We start from the raw sequence: 20,370 nt of genomic DNA on the forward strand, positions 1-20,370 counted from the left end.
AAGTCTCAGCTGGAAGGCTAAGTCTTCTGGGTACTGTATTTCAAAAATTGTGGGCAACTGAAGAGAGCTGAGAGACTAAGAATCTGTAGGTGAAAGGCATTGCATGTGAAGGGTAGCTTGGAGAGGTTTTTTTTTTTAAAAAAAAAAAGTGCTGTGACCAGAAGAAACCACTGTGGCCATCTAACCTCCTGCAAACAGAACATCCTGATGGTATGTGAAAGCATAAAAAAAAAATCCTGATTTAATGCGTAGATGTAGCCAAAATAAGGAATAAGTGTGTTAACAAGAGAAAATCTTAAGAAAAACTTTGGGAGCTGGCAATGAAAATGATGAGTTCAGACATAACCGTTGGAGAATGAGTTTGTCTTTGGTTTTCAGAGTTAAGTAATCTGCAATACAAAAGCAGCATACAAAATAAATTATATAGATATAGTATTAGGCATTTTCTGTCTCAAGAGTAGTAAGTGGGGAGGGACTTTTTAGGATCTCAAGTAACAACAGAACTAGAGGGAATGGGGCAAAGCTGGAAGTGGGCAGATTCAGGCTGGATGTGAGGAAGTTCTTCCCCATAAGAGTGGTGAGACCCTGGAATGGGTTGCCCAGGGTGGTGGTTGAGGCCCCATCCCTGGGGGTCTTTAAGGCCAGGCTGGAGGAGGCTCTGGGCAGCCTGGTCTAGTGGGAGGTGTCCCTGCTCATGGCAGAGGGGTTGGAACTGGGGGATCCTTGTGGTCCCTTCCAACCCTGACAGATTCTGATCTGTTTTGGCAGAGGACTTTGGAGCCCTGGTGGCTCGGTGGTTGGACTTGATGATCTCGGAGGTCCCTTCCAACCTAAATGATTCTATGATTCTGTGATTCTAAGTAAAGGCATCCCATGAACCTTGAAGATGAGCTATTTAGAAGTGATAGTGCATTGCAGAGAAGACTCTTGCCTCTTCATATTCTCTAGAGTTTTCTGCCTTCCGTTCTTAAAAGCAATGTGCTAACTGAGTTAATAGTGGAGTAGACAATTATACAGATTAGGACAAGAGGCACAATTAAGATATTCAGTCAGAGTGGTTTGGAACAAGCCAGCAGGTAACTACTGACTATGAATACTGAAATAGTGTTGTCAGCTTTTTGCTGTACACCTCAGGATCAATATGTGAAAGACTTAATAATCAAGTTTAACGGTCTGATTTTGAGGTGGGTAGGCTACAGTGTGACCTTGCAGTTTTAGGGACTACTTTAATATTTCAGTGCTTTTCTGCCCTGTGCTGATGTGCTGCTTCATAATTCTCAGTGGAAACTACATATTAGGACAGATGGGTAACTGGTTCCTCTAGTAGTAAAGGAGGAGCTTTATGGCATGCAGCAGGAGCTTTAAGAGGTGGTTATGCTCCTCATGTGTAATTACTGATGTCTGAGGTGGCCATTAACATATAATCAAATGTACTGATGCTTTTAAGGCTAATTCTAAATGGGAATTTCTGCAATAATTTGGAACAGTTTAAATTTATGAAGCAGAAGTGTTAAATATTGTAGAGTAATAGTTTCATAAAGAAGTGTAAAAGTTATGCTTGGAAGTTTGCTTGATGTAAATCAAAGCCAAGGAGCTAGTTCTCCCTGTGTCTCTGGGGAGTAGGACAGTTTTCCAAACTATCATTCCTTGCTTCTTTTTTTCACCATATGAATAAAATAGCCAAAGAATCTGATATGACAGTTTTAATTGCTCTTTGTATCACTGTGTTTGCAAGCAGAATTTCTATGATTAAATATTTGGAAAAAAACCCTAGTGTGGAAGAGGTAGAGTCTTTGTATTATCTCATGAGTCTGAGATACCTGATTTCTGTTTAGACATTAAGCAGCTCTATGCCTTGCCCTGAAAAAATTTCTAGTCATGTGTTGAGTATCCAAGTTGTGTCAGTCTTTCTTTTTGGCTGAGCCATCAAACCAGAAAACTTCAATTTGAAAAGGCAAAGAATTTGCTTATGTGAGGAAATTAATTGGCAGGAATGCAAATGTCCAAATACTACTTCGATGATGTAAAAAAAGTACTTTTTAATTATAGTTTAGAAAAAACTCATTTCTGTGACTGAAGTAATTCTTGTTTCCAAGCAGAAAACAATCACCACAGTGGTACACTGGTGTACCAGTGCACTTCTGGTCTTATGTGGTGCATAGTTGTTCTGGTAGATTCCCTGAGAGATCAACTTTGATCTGTTTGTGTAGCTTCTTTCCTTTCCAAGAGTGTATTTTTGAGGCCAGTCAGAATACATGTGCTTCACTTGATAGTGTTGTGAAAGAAATGTCCATGAGCTATCTCTAGAGCAGCACAGTAATTTGGCCCTAAGGTATTACAGCTTCATGGCTTGTGCCTTGACTGGTTGAGTCACTTATCCGGTTGTAGCAGTATGTGCTGTCAATGTACCCTTGGTGGTTCTTCAGAACCAAAAGATGATTTGTGTAAATGTAAAACTTCTGGAAGGAGACTCTGAAATATCCATTGGCTTAAAGGGGGGTGACACTATAGCTGAGGTTTATAAAAATTACCCTTACATCTTCAGGAGCTATTATGTTTTAAGGACTTGCTTCGTTCTGGCAGTAAATGTTAAGATAGTATTGTGCCTCTGCCTCACTCTGTCTTGTAGAAGGTCACCTGTAAAGTCCCCAGACCTCCTTTGGCTTGGTGTCAGACCCATCCCAGAACAAAGCCTGCTGCTTTTACGATTGGTACTTCATGGCCAGTATTTCTTTCCAGATTAAAATACTGTATGCAGTATAAACTGCAATCCTAACCACAGGAAACTGAATTTTTATAATGTTATTTATATCTAAAATAAAGCAAATGTGGTTATAAACTTGGAGTAGTTGTCTGCTTTGTTCAGAAATAAATGATCAGGACCAGTGGGGCCTTTTCTTTTCCCAGCCCGTGGTGCCAATTACTATCTTACTGAAGCATGGCTATGTAAGCAGGGGATTCTTTCTGATGCTGTACAAGGAACTTGATGCTCATTTCAGCTGCCTATGAAGATCTCTTAAATCTTTCCTGCTGTTTTGTATCATAGGCAATCCATCTGCAAATGCAGATTCTTTGCTCTTCTAGGCACAAACATTTGGTCAGTGTTTTAGACCCAGTGTTTTTTTCCCCCTTCATTTAGTGATGTATTGGGTGCTTCTTAATGCAGGGTTAGGTTATTTTGTGATAATTCTTACTTTTACTGAAAACAAAAAATCCTAATCATTCTGAACCAGACTGGGAAATGACTCTGCTCTTAATCAGACTTGCAAACAGATGACAAATAATGAGATTACTCTGAATTACTGCTACTTCACTTTCATATCTTTCAATACTTCTTTCTAAGGGTCATGTGTTTGAGAAACAGGATGTGAATTTTTGGGATGGCTTGTTGAAATATTGTAAAGTTGTTAAAAATCATCATAGATTTTTTTTTTTGTGCTTGTAATTAAATTGAAAATGCCTGCTTAGTACCTGAAACTTGAAAAGGTTTTCTATGTTGAACCTCTAAGCAGTGGCTTTGGGAAGTGTCACTTGCCTTCACCTCTCAATTCTATCATGCTCTAAAGATGAGCTGTGTAAACTGCAAACTGTTGGAAGCTGGCAGCATACTTAAGAAAAATATTAGATAGGCTTATCCTGTTTGTATTGCCCTCTGTTTGCCTCCTTTCCTGGAGACAGAATGTGTAGCTAGCTGGGCCCTGAGCCTGATCTAGGGCATTTACTTGCATATTCCTCTGCTGCTCTATGCTTTATCAGACACCAGCTAAACTCTTACACCCATTGGCACAGCTTAGACAGTACAAGGACAGATTTGCTGTGCTTTTGTTCTTTCCAGAATGTTATCAAGAGAACCAATTACCACTTGCAGGACTAAATCCCTTTAAATATATAAATATATTTACAACCTACTTGGAGAATATGAGTTTCCAAAAGGTGTCAGAGTAAAATGTGAACCAGCAATGTTTGACAGAGGTGTGTTGCAGAGCAATTCAGCTTGCTAGCGTTGAATTGGAGAAGCAGCAAAATGGACTCAACTTTTGGAGCCTTTAAGGTTTTCTAGTGCTGATAGCAATGATGCTCTTTATTCTACTACACACAAAGATGTGTGTTCAATTGAGGACTGATTGAAATGTAAGTATCACAAAGATGCATTTTTAGGGTGTTTCAGAATAAAACCAAACTTTAAAAAGATCTTGTACAAGGCTAACATAGTTATGCTTTAAGATACAGAACAAAAGGATGACTTTCATACTTTAGACAAATTCATGTTGCTGGTGAGTTTGTATCTCTTCTGCTGCTGCTTGAAAAAATACCATACTGGGATCCCAAACAGGCCAATACAAAAGAGGAGGCTTCTGTAAAATTCAGCTGGCTGACAAACTCTTTGGAACTGAGTATGAGGTTGTTTTCTATACAACAGGCTTCTGTCAGCACAGCTGTGCTGGTCAGGAGTGTGAAGAGGTGTGAACACTAAAGGATTTAGCCATTTTGGCAGAAGCCATTAGCAAATGTGTTGTTATAATGTGAAAGATTTTCTTTTGCTGGTAAAATTGGTCTGCTCAGAGGTGTCTCCATAAATGGTTTTGTGTTCTTGTACAAAGAGTAATTTGGTCTAGAAAACTGTCCTCTATTTGCAGGGCTTTGTCAGCACCTCCAGGGTCCTGAAGAGCTCTGGCGTGGACACAGACCTTCCACAATGTATCAGTAATCCAAACTAAGATGAAAAGGCTGAGAGCTGACAGGTGTGCTGAAACAAAGGTTGCTGAGGAACAGATGGGAGCTGACAGGGCCCCTTTGTTGGTAGGATTGGTTTCCTTGCACGATTCAGATCTGCTGTGCACCTCCAGGAAGGTGGGCACTGAATCTCTGGGTTTGTGGTGCTGTCAGCAGCACACCAGCAGCAGCTAGAGTGCTTTTCTTTTTCCTGTGACTGAACTAGCCTCTTGCACTGGCATTCAGCATCCTAGCAGGAGGGCTTTGCTGTTTTTTCCACTATTATTTTTTTCAGTTACACACAGACTAAATGTTCAAAATACTGTGAGTTTAGGAATAAGAAACAGTTGAAAATTAGTGCTGTTCTGAAACACTGTGTTCCCATTTGTTGTTCAATATGAAGCATATACAAAGTTTAATGAACAAGTCATAATTGCTTTAAAAGCAAGTCATTCCTTGCTTTAAAATTAAGTATTGGCTTTCAGCCGTGCATGGAAATAATATTTTTCTTATGACTTCATGCTCATTGCTTGTTCTTTCATCTAAATAGCTGTATTTTGTATAAAATTTAAAACTTCAGGATTTTGGACTCTGTCCTAATGAAGAATACCATAGCAGACAGAGAGCCTGTGAGTCGCAAGACTTGACACTGGGTTAGTTTACAGTGAATGAAACCAGATTAGGCACTGAAATCCTGGATATGAACAGCATAGCAACCCAGTACAATTGTGAAGGCACTTACTGATGGTTTAATGTTTATTTTTCAGTAGCTATTATACTTGGACTGGTGCCTAGCTAAGTTAACAGAAATAAAGCTGGAAGATTTTTAGGCTGCTTCAGAAGCCTTTCAGTGGGCTTTTGTAAGGCAGTATTTATTGTGTTTGAGTTCTAATATTCTAAAGGGAAGACTCAAGAAAAAAAAAAATCACCAAACATATTGTTTGTTGTTACTAAAGATTTCTCTGCTGGTTTCCAAAAGATATATTTTTCAGGGAATCTCCTGTCTTGTAGAATTATCTGATTCGTTGTTTCATTAACCCTTTTATCTTTGCCTGATGGACTTGTTTCATATGAAGATTGCAGGATTTTTGTTTTACTGCTTACAATGGTGAGGTTTTGTGATTTCACCAGAGACATGAATACGACTTACTAAAATGGTGCAGAGCTCCAGTGTCTTTGCTGTGCCCATTCATGGTATTTTCTGTGGGTGTTGTTAGATTGGTAGGAAGACTTAGTAGCTGGTGTTGACCTGAAAATGTTTCCCAGTAAGCATATGGGCTTCATTACTTCTATTTTTAAAATACTATGATAAAATAAAACACTTTGTCAGTAGCTAACAAAGAAAAAGAGAACAGTTTTGTGTGTAGAAGACAAACTATTGAAAAATAGTCTGTATTTTGTCATTTTTTAGTAACCAAAATGGTGGCAATATCTGGCACTTTTCCATGTACTTGAACATTAAAAGCATTCTGTATCCCAGTGTTTATGTCAGAGTTGGCTGGAATCCACTGATCTGCAAGTTGTCTTGTAGAGAAAACTTTGTCATTGGACATTGTAGATGTTACTGCAAAGTAAGGCTGTAATGAGAACAGATTTCTGGATAACAGCCTTCCCATATGACCAAGTTCTTCTGAACAGGAGAGAAGGATCTCCATGATACATGGGACAATTAACTGTTAAAATTTCAGCAAAAAATATTCCAATAAAACATTAAGAAAAGCTTTCTAATATGTAGGATGACTTTCTTGTCCAGGAGTAGAGTCCTTGTGGCTAGTGTAAAGTCAGGACAGGGTACCTAACACTGTTGTAATGGTCTTACATTGAACTTGGCTCACCTTTTCAAGAGGAGAATGGGAAGCCAAAGTTTTGCAAATTCCTTTAAGACAGTACATCTTTCAAAATAATTCTAGGCAACTGTGACTACAAGGTGCTTACATAGAACTATATTCTTTGTGCAATAAGAAAGGGTATTATATGTCACATATCTGCTCAATCTATATAGTATGTGATTGTAATTCTGTCAAATTCAAGTCCTGATCTTAAGACATGTGGGAGTGAATTTGGTAATGAATCCTAACTTAATGTTCAAGCTGAAAAAAAAAGTAAAATACATGGTCTGGAAGTAAAGACAGCATCTCTTTTCCTATAAATTGCTTAATTTTATTAACTTTAATGCAGTGTTGAATACCTCCAGAAAGTGGTGTTTGACTACTCTGTCCAATCAATAACTTGTTCAGATTGGGCAATCTGTATCTGTTATAATTTGTATTTATTTAGAGAAATAATAAATATTTATTAATGAGATTGTTAGGAGAATAGGGGTTCACCCCCAAATAAGCATGTGAAATAGCAGTTATCTACTACAGTGTTTTTTTTTTTTTTGTGAAAGCAAAGATTCTTTTTGCATATAAGCTTTCGTAAGTCGTGAAATCCAAGCATCATGAGAAAACCTGTTAGCAGAAAAATATTCAAGTTAGGCAATACATTGAATTAATTGGTTATTAGATTCAGCTGTTCCAAGTAACCAGATGCATTTTTTTACTACTCCACATATTAAATTCCTGTAAATGACCAAATGTTACATTTAACTATGCATTGTATAATTGGGGAATCTTAATGTTAAAAAACTGAAGATCATTTTCATATATATTTCAAGTAAAGCCACTTTCAGTTTTTCTGTGTTCACTTTGTCTCTACTGGTAAGCTACTGCAACTTTCCACTTCCACCTCATCTGCAAGAACAGTTAATTTAAACATCAAGCTGGGATTTACAACTTCATTAGGTTGCATTTGATCTTGGAGGGAGAATTCAGGGTCATGGTACAAATACTGGTGTGTCCTGGCTACACTCCTGGCTGTGCAGCCCCCAGGTGTAGTGGAGTGCTCAGTCAGGGTCAGCTTCCTCACTGGGCAGTGATGCACAGATCTGTCTGTCAGCAGAACTCTGTACACTCACAACAAAGGAATGTCTGTTCAGGTCATCTCCACTTCAGAATGAATGTTGTCTGAGTCAGATGACAAATCACTATGTAATTAAGTAGTTCCTTTAAATTTCTGTCACAGAATTATAGGACAGTTATGTCTTCATCAGGCTACTGTGTAGCTGTGGCCTCAGAGCTGAGACTTCTCTGAGGCTATCCTGGCATTGTACTGCTTGGCCATAGAGTTACAAATATTCTGATGGGTTGACCCTGGCTGGATGCCAGGTGCCCATGAAAGCTGTTCTGTCACTCCCCCTCCTTGATCAGAGGGAGAGAAAATACAGTGAAAGGGTTGTTGGGTGAGATAAGAACTGGACAATCACTCAACAAATAAATGTGACTTGGGGAAATTAGTTTAATTGATTTCCAGTCAAATCAGTAGCATAATGAGAAATAATACTGAATCTTAACACCATCTTTCCCCAGCCCCTTCCTTCTTCCCAGGTTTAACTTCATTCTTGGTTTCTCTACCTCCTCCCTGGGAGTGGTGCAGGGGAACAGGGAATGGCTGTTGCAGTCAGTTCATCATGTTGTCTTGGCTGCTCCTTCCTCTGCACAGGGAGGACTCCTCCTCTGCTCCAGTGTGGGGTCCCTCCCATGGGAGACAGTCCTCCACAAACTTCTTTGGTACGAGTCCTTCCCATGTGCTGTTCTTCACAAACTGAGTCACTTCCGTGGGATTCAGTCCTTCAGGAACAGCGTGCTCCAGCATGTGTCCCTGTAGGGTCACGGGTCCTGCCAGCAAAACTGCTCCATCATGGCCTTCTGTCTCTACAAGGCCACAGGTCCTGCCAGGAGCCTGCAGGACCCCTGTGGAGTCACAGTCTCCTTCTGGCATCGGTCTGCTCTGGTGTGGTGTCCTCCATGGGCTGCAGGTGGATACCTGCTCCACTGTTAGCATCCGTGGGCTCACTGATTTTTCACCAGAGGCTGCAGAGGGATCTCTGTTCCTTTGCCTGGAGCACCTCCTTTTCCTCTTGCTTCACTAACCTTGGTGTCTGCAGAGTTGTTTCTCTCACATTTTCACTCCTCCCTTCTCTGGCTGCCCCTGCTGTTCTGCTGGTTTTTTCTTCCCTATTAAATATGCTGTCACAGAGGCACTACCACTGTCCCTGATGGCCTTGGCCAGCAGTGTGCCCACCTTGGAGCAGACTGGCTTTGGCTTGATTGGATGTGAGGGAAGCTGCACGTAGCTTCTCACAAAAGCCACCCCTGTAGCCTCCCTGCTACCAAAGCCTTGCTCTGCCAACATTTATAGCAGATACACCTTGCAGGTCCTCCTCAGCTTTCACTGCAGAAACGGTGAGGTGCTACTATCTGTTGAGCTGAAGTCTGCTGTCTTTCAGTATTGGCTGGGTGCTTTTCACAAACATTTGCTCCCTTACCTTAATTGTAATAATGTGGCAGAGGTGGGTGGGTGGAGGAGTTTGGTGGCAAAGTAGGTGGGGACACATAGAGATTGGTATGGACAGCTCACCCCAATATTTATCTAGCTTCTGTGCAAGTTTTGCAACTAGGCTGGATCTTGGGGCAAAGATGCTGCTACACTGCTAAGAGCAGTTGACTTTGCTATTTTAAAATTAACTTTTACAAGTCATAAGATCAACTGTGTCTGTACCAAGCACTGTAGCAGGAGTGTGTAGCTATAAATATTTGTATAAACACCAAACAATGGTGGGGAATTTGGGTGTCTGTCAGCCTCCTTACAAGGCGTGGAAATGAGTACTTAAGCTTTTAGATGACACTGAGATGAAGCTTTGAATTGAAATTTAGTTTTCAGAAAATGGTCCCAAGTCACATTTGATTTGAAATCATGAAGATGACACTCTCCACTCGGATTGGGAAGCTGCTTCTGCCTTCAAATTCGGAGTGACAAGTTAAACTTGAGCTGGCGTAGCAAAAGAGAGTGATAGCAGCATCTCTTAGGTAATTTTAGTTTAGGTTGAAGAGGGAAGAACTGCTTTATTGTAACTTTTTTTTTTTTTGGCATGTCAAAAAGCTAGAAAATATGGCCCAGAAGTTTGGAGGCCTGATTAAAAGTCTGTTGAAAACCAGGCTTGAGGAGTTTGAAATCGTCAGTGGCTGTGTCCCAGAAGGATGGTTGGTGTTTTCAGAGGCTGGGTACCCAGATCATGAGAAAATTGAATGGAGCTTGTGCAACTGGCGGAGGCTGTTGTTTGTCCCCTTCTAGACATTCAGTAGCTAAATCCTAGCAGAAAGTTTTGTGTTTGATTTAATAATTTTTTTTTATCTGTGCCTTCCAATTTATAACACCTGATTTTGGTTAAAATACGGGGTTAGAGAGTCTAAATCAGCACGTGTAAAAGCAACAGAGCAGTTGATGCATTGCACACATTCACGACTGTCAGTTGGGCAATGAAATGTATGTGTTGGATGGGTCCCATTTTCTGCCTGCTGACTTAAGGTTGGTTTCGGCTGGGGTTTTTTTAGCTCCTTTCATCTCTCTTGGCAGTTTGCTCTGACTTCACCTTTTTTGTATCGGCTCTGATCTCTTGTAAGTTTGCCTACCCAGGAAGTTGTACTTCCTTTTCTTCTGACCAACACATGGCAAGCATTTTCCAAAAGCCATTACTCGTTTTCCTAACGTATTTGGCAGCTCTGACATTGCAAAGTTTCATATAATGCGTCTGTTAGATTTTGGCTTTTCTCATCACAGAGAATTGCTTGTGTTCTTCTGCTTGTTTCATTAATCTTTATTAAGTAAAGATGTAAGCTGTCTTTAATTGAATGTTTTCTTTTGGCAATAGAACAAGTCAAAAGGTGTTTCTCATTAATTTGTTATTCAGCAGGGATAGCCATCTATCTGGATTGAATTTGTGACAAAGTTTAGTCCCTATTTGTAGAAATGCCTGTGTCAAACATATTTTTCTGTGTTTTGCCGAGAATATCCTATACAGCCTAACTTTATAATGTCATTTGTCATGTGGGAATTGAGCTACAGGGAATTGGTCCGTGTTGACAGCGTGTCTCCGTGTTGGTTTTTCCTCTCCTTTTAGTACAATGTGTTTTATATTTGGTCCTATAAAGTTTTATCATGCTATCAAATCACGAAGAAGTGCAGGAATAACGGCTTTCGATTTTCCTTAGGATGTGATTCAAGTACTTGGGAGGAAGGTCATGATGAGAAATGCTGACCTTTCCTTTTATGACACAGAAAAACATATTCAGACTTCCTGTAGCAGTTAATTACAGGGCTGTCATTATCTTGCAAGCAAATTGCATTGAAGAAATGATAGTAACAATGTCAGGTGTTTCACAAGTTCTTTTTTTTTTTTTTGGATTTCCTTTCTCTGTGTTGTGGAAGGTGTAAACTGTGCTTGTGACCCACTATCCTGGGGAAGGTGTTAAATTTCATCAAATAGAAGGCACAGAAAGCTGAGAAACAAAGCATTTTTGTTAACCTTTTTAAAAATCCTACGTGGATCTAAGGTAACATATGTAAAAATATTTGCTTTAGGGTGATTGTCCTTTAAGGGATGATATTGCAACACAGTGGTGGCTGTTTATCCCAGATGCTTTCAAGCAGCTCTTAGCTGAAATGGATTGTTTTTATACACGTTAGGAATCCTGTCATCATATCATCAGTAACTCCTGAGCAAGGAAACGGGGTGTCCAAATGTGTGTTCGGTACACGCCTTGGAATAGCATAGGATCTGTGGACACGTGGAACTGTCTGGGACAAAGTTGTTTGTTTGCTTTGCCTGCTTTCTTAAAATTTATGAAGAGTGTCTGCCATAAATACAGCTAAAAATCCTGCTGTCATCTGGCAAAAATGAAATAAAGCTATGTTGTAGCTGACATGGTATTATAAAGCTAAACCTGGAAAGACACATTAGTCTGTTTTTCTAATGGAGTTCTTTTTGGAAACAGTTTTTGCTAGCATTTTGAAATTTAGTGTGACATTTTTGAGCATCTGGCATTTGGCAGCTTCACTAATAACACTTTTGTGCAGCCTAACAGCTTTTACTGTTATTACATTTTTCCTAATCTTCAGCCTGACCTTTTTCACTTCATAATATTTATTTCTGTCTCTCAGAACAGAATCATTCAGGGTGGATTCCAAAGCCAAGTACGTCTCTCTTATATGATAAATATATTGGCCATTTTCTAGTGGATAAACCAGCAGTAGTTTGTTATGACAAGTTGTTTTGTTTTTTTTTTTTTCCCAAAAAACTTTTGTTCCCATATGATGGCTGCAAGTATTATTCTTCCTGTGGTGTGTTCTGAAGCTTGAGTGCCATCACATGGCACTTGTACACTCAGCACAGGGATGGTTATCATCGTTGTGGCAGGGGTGACTTGCATTTCAGACTAATTGGCCCCTTTTCATCAGGGCAGGAATGTCACGCTAAGCTTAGAGAAGTAGCTAAGATTTATGTCCTACTGGAGAGTGTCTATGTTTTACTAGGTCTCTCTGACCCTAGTAGAAAAATCTGGGGGGGGAGTGGGGAAAATACTTTCTTTCCTTCCCTTTGTCAGGAATTGTGTAGTATTAATACTGATGTAATTTAATAGCAGCAGTCTCACTGTTTTAATTGGCATTGGGTATATGTTACTAATATTTATGGAAAAGTTATTTGTTTTAATGAATTTTACTAAATTAATCTTCAATCAGTTGCAATTAGTGTCTTGCATAAAGTTACTTCTCTAATACCCTCGCTAGTAATGAGTATCTTAGTGCTGTCAGAAATTACTGTTTATATTGACATGATTATTTTCAGTTTTGCTAGATAAATATTTTTTAGGCATCTTCAGTCTACTCTTGTTGCTCTTTGTCAAAAACTTGCCCATCAAACAACTGGAGGCTTTCTCAGAGCAGCTGTGAGCTGTGGCACTCCATATTAGCTGCCTTACTTAATGGGACTTTAATTGGCATATTGCCCCAAACACAAAAAAAACAGATACAGAAACAGAGATACATCCTTTTTATGTCACTTTAGGCATGTCTCATTTTGAATATGCATACACTGGATGTTATGCTGCAGACTGACAAAGAGAAACAGGGAGATCTTAGTTCAGAATATTCTTTCAATTTTCAGCTGGAAATTTGTCTTTTAACTACTTGGAAAGCTCTGAAAAATAGAGGCTGCCAAATGTAAGTCAGTCAGGTCACTTTGTCCATTCTTGTCTGAGCTAAGGTTACAGGGCTGCTGGTGGAAATGGAGGGGGACAGGAGTGCTGGTGGAAGGCTGTGGTGTTCACTGGGTAAATGGGGCCAAAAAGGGCCATGTTCCCCTGAGCTGGTACAAAGCACCTAATGCAAATGGTTCCTCCACATTTGTCCCACACCCAGTTCGTTTTCCCTGCTCACAAGGTGAGGCCAATAAAGGTACTCTTTTTATGGAGAAGATAGTTGGCTGCAAGGTCAGGACAGGAACAGGAAGATTTTGGTGTGACTGTGCTGAATAAGCAAATAGCCCCTTAGTGGGCAGCTAGAATTTGTGGTTCTGATGGTTTCAAACTCTTGCTATGCAGATGAACTAATGCTTTAACAATGGCAATTTTTAGGAGGCACCTGGAGATCTGACTGGGGGTTACTGTCTCAGTTTGGTTGTGAACCTGTATGTTTTGCAGTAGAGCAGAACAGCTCATACTGCAACAATTTTGAGATTTGGGCACAAGAAGATGTGGCAGGTATCAGAATAAATTGTGTGAGAATGCAGGGTGCTTGGGCAAACTTCAGATGGCATTTTTATCTCTAAGAAGTTGTTTATATATTTGTATATATGTATAGACAGATATGTCTGTGTATATGTTACAGTTATGGTGAGATCTATGCACCAGGCTGAAATTTTTTTTTTGTAATTTTGTGCTCTCCTTCAACCTTTTTGCATTTGTGTTTATAGTTATTTCTAAAATATCTGCACTGGGTTGCTCCATTGACCTGTGTAGTTTGCTAGAATAATAATGTTCAGCCTTTGATTTTTCTCTGGTTAACGAGATCTTTCATTTCTAGAAGTAGCTGTTTGTCACCTCAGAGTCAGATGGCTACCCTCTTTTCCAGGCATGTGTCCATAGTTCCATGGGCAAACCATTTCCAATAACAGATTTTATCCCCACACTAGCTTATTCAATTCAGAATTCAGATTAAAAAAAAATTGTCTTTTTTCTTCTTAATCTCTTGTGACATGTGAAAACTCAACACTCCTCAGAACCTCCAATTTTAGCCAGAAAGCCTTTAAATTTCAATTCAGAATTCAGATAAAAAAAAAATTCTTTTTTCTTCTTAATCTCTTGTGACCTGTGAAAACTCAACACTCCTCAGAATCTCCAATTTTAGCCAGAAAGCCTTTAAATAATAGCTTTTATTTTGAAACAGGCTCTTATAATGTGTGAAAAGGACTTAAAAAAATTGTATTTCTAAAATACCACTAAAAAAAATACATTATTTATCTGTCACTTCTGAGTCTGGTGTTTGAGGGATGGGTGTTTGTCCTTACAGGAGGGCATTGCAAAGCATTTTATAGTTGTTCTGTCTACATACTAAATGCTTAATTTTCAGATGTTTTCTGTTTATGAAAACATTTGTGTGAGCAGATGTGTTGAGATGTCTTTTCTTTGTTAATAAATGAGGCCAGTACATAATTTCTCACTTATTTCAATATGCTTTTCACTATTCAATTAAAGTTGTTTTGAGTATTTTTTTTTTATTGAGCAAGATTTTGTTTTTGAAGTGGCCCCACACATTTAAATGGATTTAATGGTACAGTTTATTCCAATGAGATAATGGTATATGCCTAGTTAGAGTCCTTCAGAGCATTTTGGGTGAATCCACCATATTTTATTTGCTAGACCTATGATGTTTGAAAACTAAAACACTTATTTTCTGTAAACTTAAGTGTGTAAATATGAAAGGAAATGTCATCTTTAGGGTCCTGAAGGTCTCACAGGCAGCTATTGTCAGAAGCACGATTTCATGTAAAACTGGGTGTACTGGTAGGGTTTATTTGTTCTCTTTTGAGTAGTGAAGTCAATAAGTTAGATTTGACTATATAAGCATTGAATCCTTTCTTCCAAAATATTTGTTTTGAGGCAACATTGACAAAGTTCATTTGATGGCTGTAGTATCCTGATACTCCCTGTGACAGTGTCACTGTGAGTATAGAAGTTGAGTTCCTCCTCAGCTTTGCACAATGTGAATTTGATGGCTCCGAAAAATACCAGGCAATGAAGATAGTTTGTGGTATAATGGGGAAATTGGTATGGCTAGTGGGTATTGTCTGGTATGATTTACTAAATATTAATTGGGGTGACAGAGTGCTTTAATTGCCCTTTGAAGTGATCATCATTCTCTTGCACTGCACTTTAGAAGTCATTGGTGAATTCTGTACCTGACATCATTGGTCCAAGGGGAGGAACTGAGAAAGATTACCCCAATGAGTAATGATTTTTAATTGTGTGCTGTGATCAACAAAGCCAATGTTTAGGCTGTCCTGTCTACCACGCAGACTGTCTGTATATAAAGCCGATTATTCTGGGATAATAATTAAAAGGAGTTTAGGAGACTCTGGAAGTTTTGTCTTGCAGTATATGTTGATATATTTTTATTTTAAAACTGTCCTCATAGCTAAGAGTAATACAGAAACATTGCCTTAAATGTGCCAGCCAAACTAGGAATCTTCTCTGTGACAAATATCTTCTGCTTGTTCCTGTAATTAGGGAATTTCTCCTAGAGCTATATGAAAGGGAAAGAAAGCATGAGAACAGCTTTTGAATTCACTGTGTCTTTGAGGAGGAGAGACTCTTAAATCTGATTCCTGAGGGCTCTGATGGTTTCTATTAGTTCTAATAATAGCAATCAAACATGCTGCTCCTTTCCTGTTGATTTCTCTCCTCTGTATTGGTGGACACTGGTTCCATAAAAATCCCAGACTTGGCTCTTTGACCACTGACCACTTAAGGCCACTACATTATACAAGTCCACTATATACACTAACTGCCTCCAGTTTCAGCCCTAAATTTTTAGGTTATACTATGATTGACAGGCAGTAAGCCCTGGCATGGGAATAGGATTGGTATCTGGAATTGTAACCTCTTCAGTTGATCCTGCAAGACTTCCTCAGATGGAAGATTTTGTGGTGGTTGTTGGAAGAACATGATGAGTTGAAGCAGAGTAAAGCAAGAGAGGATCCTTCTACAATTCTGTAGCTGAACAAACCTGTATTTATGTAGTTCCATGAAAGGCTTTTGCATGTTGCATTTTATGGTTGCTAGCTCTTGGCAAACAGTGAGTGTACACGATTTCCAGGGCCAGCCTTGCCCCCTTTTGTAAAAAAAATGCTCTCTTTTGAAGGTAGCTTTGTTTTTACATGTGGAATAAAGTAAGAAGGAGACAATTCATGTGTCTGAAGCACAGTGTCATGATTTTAGTATCATTTGTGGTATTCAGGGTGTCTTTATGTCAGAGTGGAGGTGCAACCCAGGCAACACAGGCAGTTTTGAACAGCACTTGGATGCCTGTAGGGAGATGTCAATTCAGAGGATCTATGCTATCTAAATCTCACCTCAGCTGACCCAGCTAGTTAAAATAGGAATTCTGTTCAAAGTGAATGAAACCTATCAAGGCCAGGAGTCTGTCTAGAATTATATCCTCAGCCTGCACAGGATAAATCTAACCATTTACTCTTAAAAATGTGCAGTAATAGATGAAATGGAATACAATAGCTTTCATTGGTTGTACAATCTGGACAAGTTGGGAACAAAAGCTGATGAGAGATACTAGTTGGTTCCTTTTTGTACTAAAATAGTGGTAGATGTTTACGTTGTACTTCTTCACTGAACTGCTAATTGTTCTTTTTCTGTTTTAGGCTATGGTCAGACTGGTCCAATGGTTCAGAGAGGTGGATATGACTCCATTGCAGCTGCTGTTTCTGGTCTCATGCATATCACAGGGCATGAGGTATGGTGCTCAGCATAAAAATGTAATAGCAACTTTGTGCCAAATGCTAAAACCTGATGGTGCATGGAGCAAGTTAGCCTGTGCTGACACTTCTGTCACTTGTGCCCTTCTGAGTCCAGCAACAGGTTTTATCTCTGGGAATCGAAGGAAATGATAGTGCTTATGTCCTTCAGGTCTTTCACTCCAGCCTTGCAAAGCCAGTGCCTGAGAAACAGAAAATGGAAGAGGAATGTTGTCCTAAATCTCCAGTGAATAAATTGACAATTGATACTAACCTGTTAATGGTCACTTGTAGTCACTTTAACAGCTGTTACAGACGCTTTGTTGACCCCTGGATGATGGAACCGTGCATGTGTGTGGAGAGTCACACATGCATACTGATATTCCCTCTTTAAAAGAGGATGGTGAAACCACCCAGGTAACTGTGACAAACTGTCTTTTTAGTCTTTCTGCATGAAAATAAGCAGAGACATGTCATTAGTAGTTCTGGAAAACTTTTATGTGCTTCTATTCCCACTGATATCCCAAATCTTTGATAGATGCAGTAGTGCAGGAAGCATTACAGAGTTAGTTTAGTATCTGGGTTCCAGAAATACACAGAATCACAGAATGTCTGTGCTGGGCTGGAGGGGACCTCGTGTGTCTTCACCTCAGAGAAGTGCTGGTCAAACAGGCTTTTACTTAAGCTGTCTTGAATCACCTACAGATGCAGGGAATGTCATCTCCAAATGTCACATCTCAAGTGAGATGGTGTTTACAATGCCTGGAACAGACTTGTAACACTAGATGGTCTTCTTGATTGTCTGTAAGCAGTAGTGCAGATCTTCAGAGAATGACACTTTCCTACCCTAAATAAACAAGGAGTTCATCAGCTTTCTGTACTTAGTGTCAGATATTCATGTTTAAGTAGGTTGTTGAAAGCTAACCATGCATGGTCTGGACACAACTGTACTTCAGGATTGATATTGTGCCAAATGACTTGTTTTTTGCTGAGAACAATGGCAAACATCAGAACGCTGTGCTTGTGGCAGTTATTGTTACCAGAGTCCTCCTTCCTAAAAAAAAAAATAAAATAAAAAAAAGGTCAAGCATTGTTTGAATGAGGAAGCTGGAATGTCTTGTGCCTCATGTCCTAAGACTGCTCATTGCTGCCATGTTGTTGATACATACTCATAGGATTTCCCATCTCAGAACATGAGAAAATAGGAACTTGAGTGCAGTCCTCACAGGTACTTCTCTTCAAATGTATGTAGTGCACATATACACTCAGCAATGCTGAACACAGTAATTGTACTGTGAGTTTTATACTCTGACCTTGTGTCTATGAAGGTTTGTACTTGAATACAATGCTGGAAACTTCATGCACACCTCAAAATATACCAAACCAAGTTAAATAGGAGTATAAATTGTTAGAAAGGGGCAAATGTTGTTAGTACCACATGAATACTACATGAAGGGGGATCTTACAGCAACCTTCCAGTACCTGAGAGGGGCCTACAGGAAAGCAGGAGAGGGACTATTCACAGGGGTTTGTAGTGACAGGATGAGGGGTAATGGCTTTAAGCTAGAAAAGGGGAGATTTAGGTTAGATGTTAGGAAAAAGTTCTTCAGTATGAGGGTGATAGACCACTGGAATAGGGTGCCCAGACAGGTGGTGGAGGCCCCATCCCTGGGGACATTCAAGATCAGGCTGGATGAAGCTCTGAGTAGCTTGATCTAGTTGGAGATGTCCCTGCTTATGGTGGGGGGTGGGACTAGATGACCTTTGGAGGTCCCTTCCAGCCTAGACAGTCTATGATTCTATGAATGAAGGAAAGTATGTTGAAGATATGGAATATTTTGAAAAATGGAAAAAACTGGGACTCTTGTTAAGCTTTTCAATGATATGTGAATGACAGAAAATACAAGTGTTATACTGAATGATTGCATGTAAGTTGTATTATGAGAGTAATAGTCCTCAGTGGCCATTATGAAGATGGATTTTATTAAAAGATTGTGTTAAGATCTACAATGGAAACCCAGATGTTTGCATCACCTCACCAGGACTTGAGGCAATGTAATTATAGGAGTCATTTAATCAACATTAGCAACAGTTTCATCTATTCACTGGGGACTTCTAACAATTCATTCAAACTTAGTCATTCTCTTACATGATTAAAATAAATATGCTTCTTATTTTTCTTTATTTGAAGTTGGTCATATTATTTCATCAGTTTCTCAAAACTTTTTTCTGATGTATAAAGGGGCTGTAAAAAAGGAAATTTTTGAACCTTAAAATCAAGCTCTAACTTCTGCAGGAACAACTGCATTTGTGCTCGTGTTTTTTTTTTTGCTGATTGTACAAAGCCAAATGTGTTCAGTGCACAGCAGAATGCCATCTTTAAACCAGGTTTTCATCTGCAGAAACCTGCATGGAGTTGAAGCTCTGACACATGTGATTACATCTGTATTAGAAGTGTAGGACACCTGTGAAATTTGAAATTCTGGTGTGTTTATGAAAATTTACAAGCAATAGTGGGGAATCTGTTTTGTGTAAATGTCTACCACAAGTCCGTTTTGAATGGAAGCTGTTTCAGGCCACACTGAGTTTTTCTTTACATAAATTAAAATATGCTAAAAGGACAAAGTTGACACTGATGACACTTTTATTGTCCAGGATGACATAATTTATAGATATTTCTTGGTTACACACCACATTCAAGTTTCATATTTGAACAGAAAGCTTTTACTTAATATATTCAGCTATATCAGTGCCAGATGAATATCCCTTTGATGAAATTTTCTATGACTCATTAAGGCAATAACTTGAAATTAAATAAACCAACTTGGATACAAATCCTCTTCCATCTCCAAGTGGATTATTACATTAACTTTTTGATATTCACGGGATCTTTATGGTGGTACATTCTTCCATGCTGAAGAAACATTTTTATTTCACTGAACACAAGACAGCAAGACATGATTGGCATCCACGGTACCAGAGGGGCCATTTTTCAGCTGAAAAGCAAACAAACTGCAACAAAAGAGTACACATGGTATATAGCTCAGAGCTGTTGAAAAATGTAGCCATTGCTGGTTCATATTAGCTACAGCAGCTATTTCCCATCTGTAAAGACTACTGGACTTTGAATACTTTTATGAAGCATGTCATTTCATAACAATTTCCACTTTTAATGGTTCATTTTTATATTACTGATGTAAATTTATTGAAGAAAAATTTAGTTGAAGAGTAAAAAAAAAAAAAAGGCACTTAGGGAAGGAAGCTTCCAAAATGTATAATGTATTGTGGTTATCATAGGGCCAAAATGTGTTGACAAATGTTAAGGAATTTAGCAAACAGCAAAAATTAGGAATAATTAAGGTGGTAAGATGGAGCAATAGCAAAGCATAGTGGTGGAAGAAAAGGTCTGCTCTGCTAGATTGAATCTTCATCTTTTCACAGGAGCAAAGGGCTCATGTGAAGCCCTAATTAGGCTTCAGCCCAGTCCTTGAGCCTGGATGGGAGCTTTGCTGGAGGCATTTTCTCCCTGACTAGGGCTGTGTTTTGTCCTTCTACCAGAACAGTAATATTACTTTTGGCTTGGTAATATCTCTTAAAATAATTTCCTTGAATAAAGGCTCCTGTATAGATCCTTACTTTGCTCAGGAAACTAGTATTAATGTCTGTTCTGCAGCAGTACTGCTGTGCTGTCAGAAGCTCCATCTAAAGGAAGCTATTTCTCTCTGTGTCTGCAGCTTGATCCTTCACATGAAGCA

General features: G+C 39.1%; 1 protein-coding gene across 1 annotated transcript in view; it reads left to right on the forward strand.

Moving 5' to 3' along the window:
* Nucleotides 1-20,370, forward strand: part of LOC103781775 (succinate--hydroxymethylglutarate CoA-transferase-like) — a gene marked incomplete at its 3' end in the record, with an annotated part of 53,966 nt that overhangs the window by 15,660 nt on the left and 17,936 nt on the right. Inside the window, exon 6 of the mRNA XM_008949497.1 lies at nt 16,523-16,614. Coding sequence (XP_008947745.1) covers nt 16,523-16,614 — 92 coding nt within the window. The remainder of the gene's footprint in view (nt 1-16,522; nt 16,615-20,370) is intronic.

This window comes from Merops nubicus, unplaced genomic scaffold (assembly GCF_000691845.1).
Source record: "Merops nubicus isolate BGI_N331 unplaced genomic scaffold, ASM69184v1 scaffold11811, whole genome shotgun sequence".
Classification (NCBI taxonomy): Eukaryota; Metazoa; Chordata; class Aves; order Coraciiformes; family Meropidae; genus Merops; species Merops nubicus.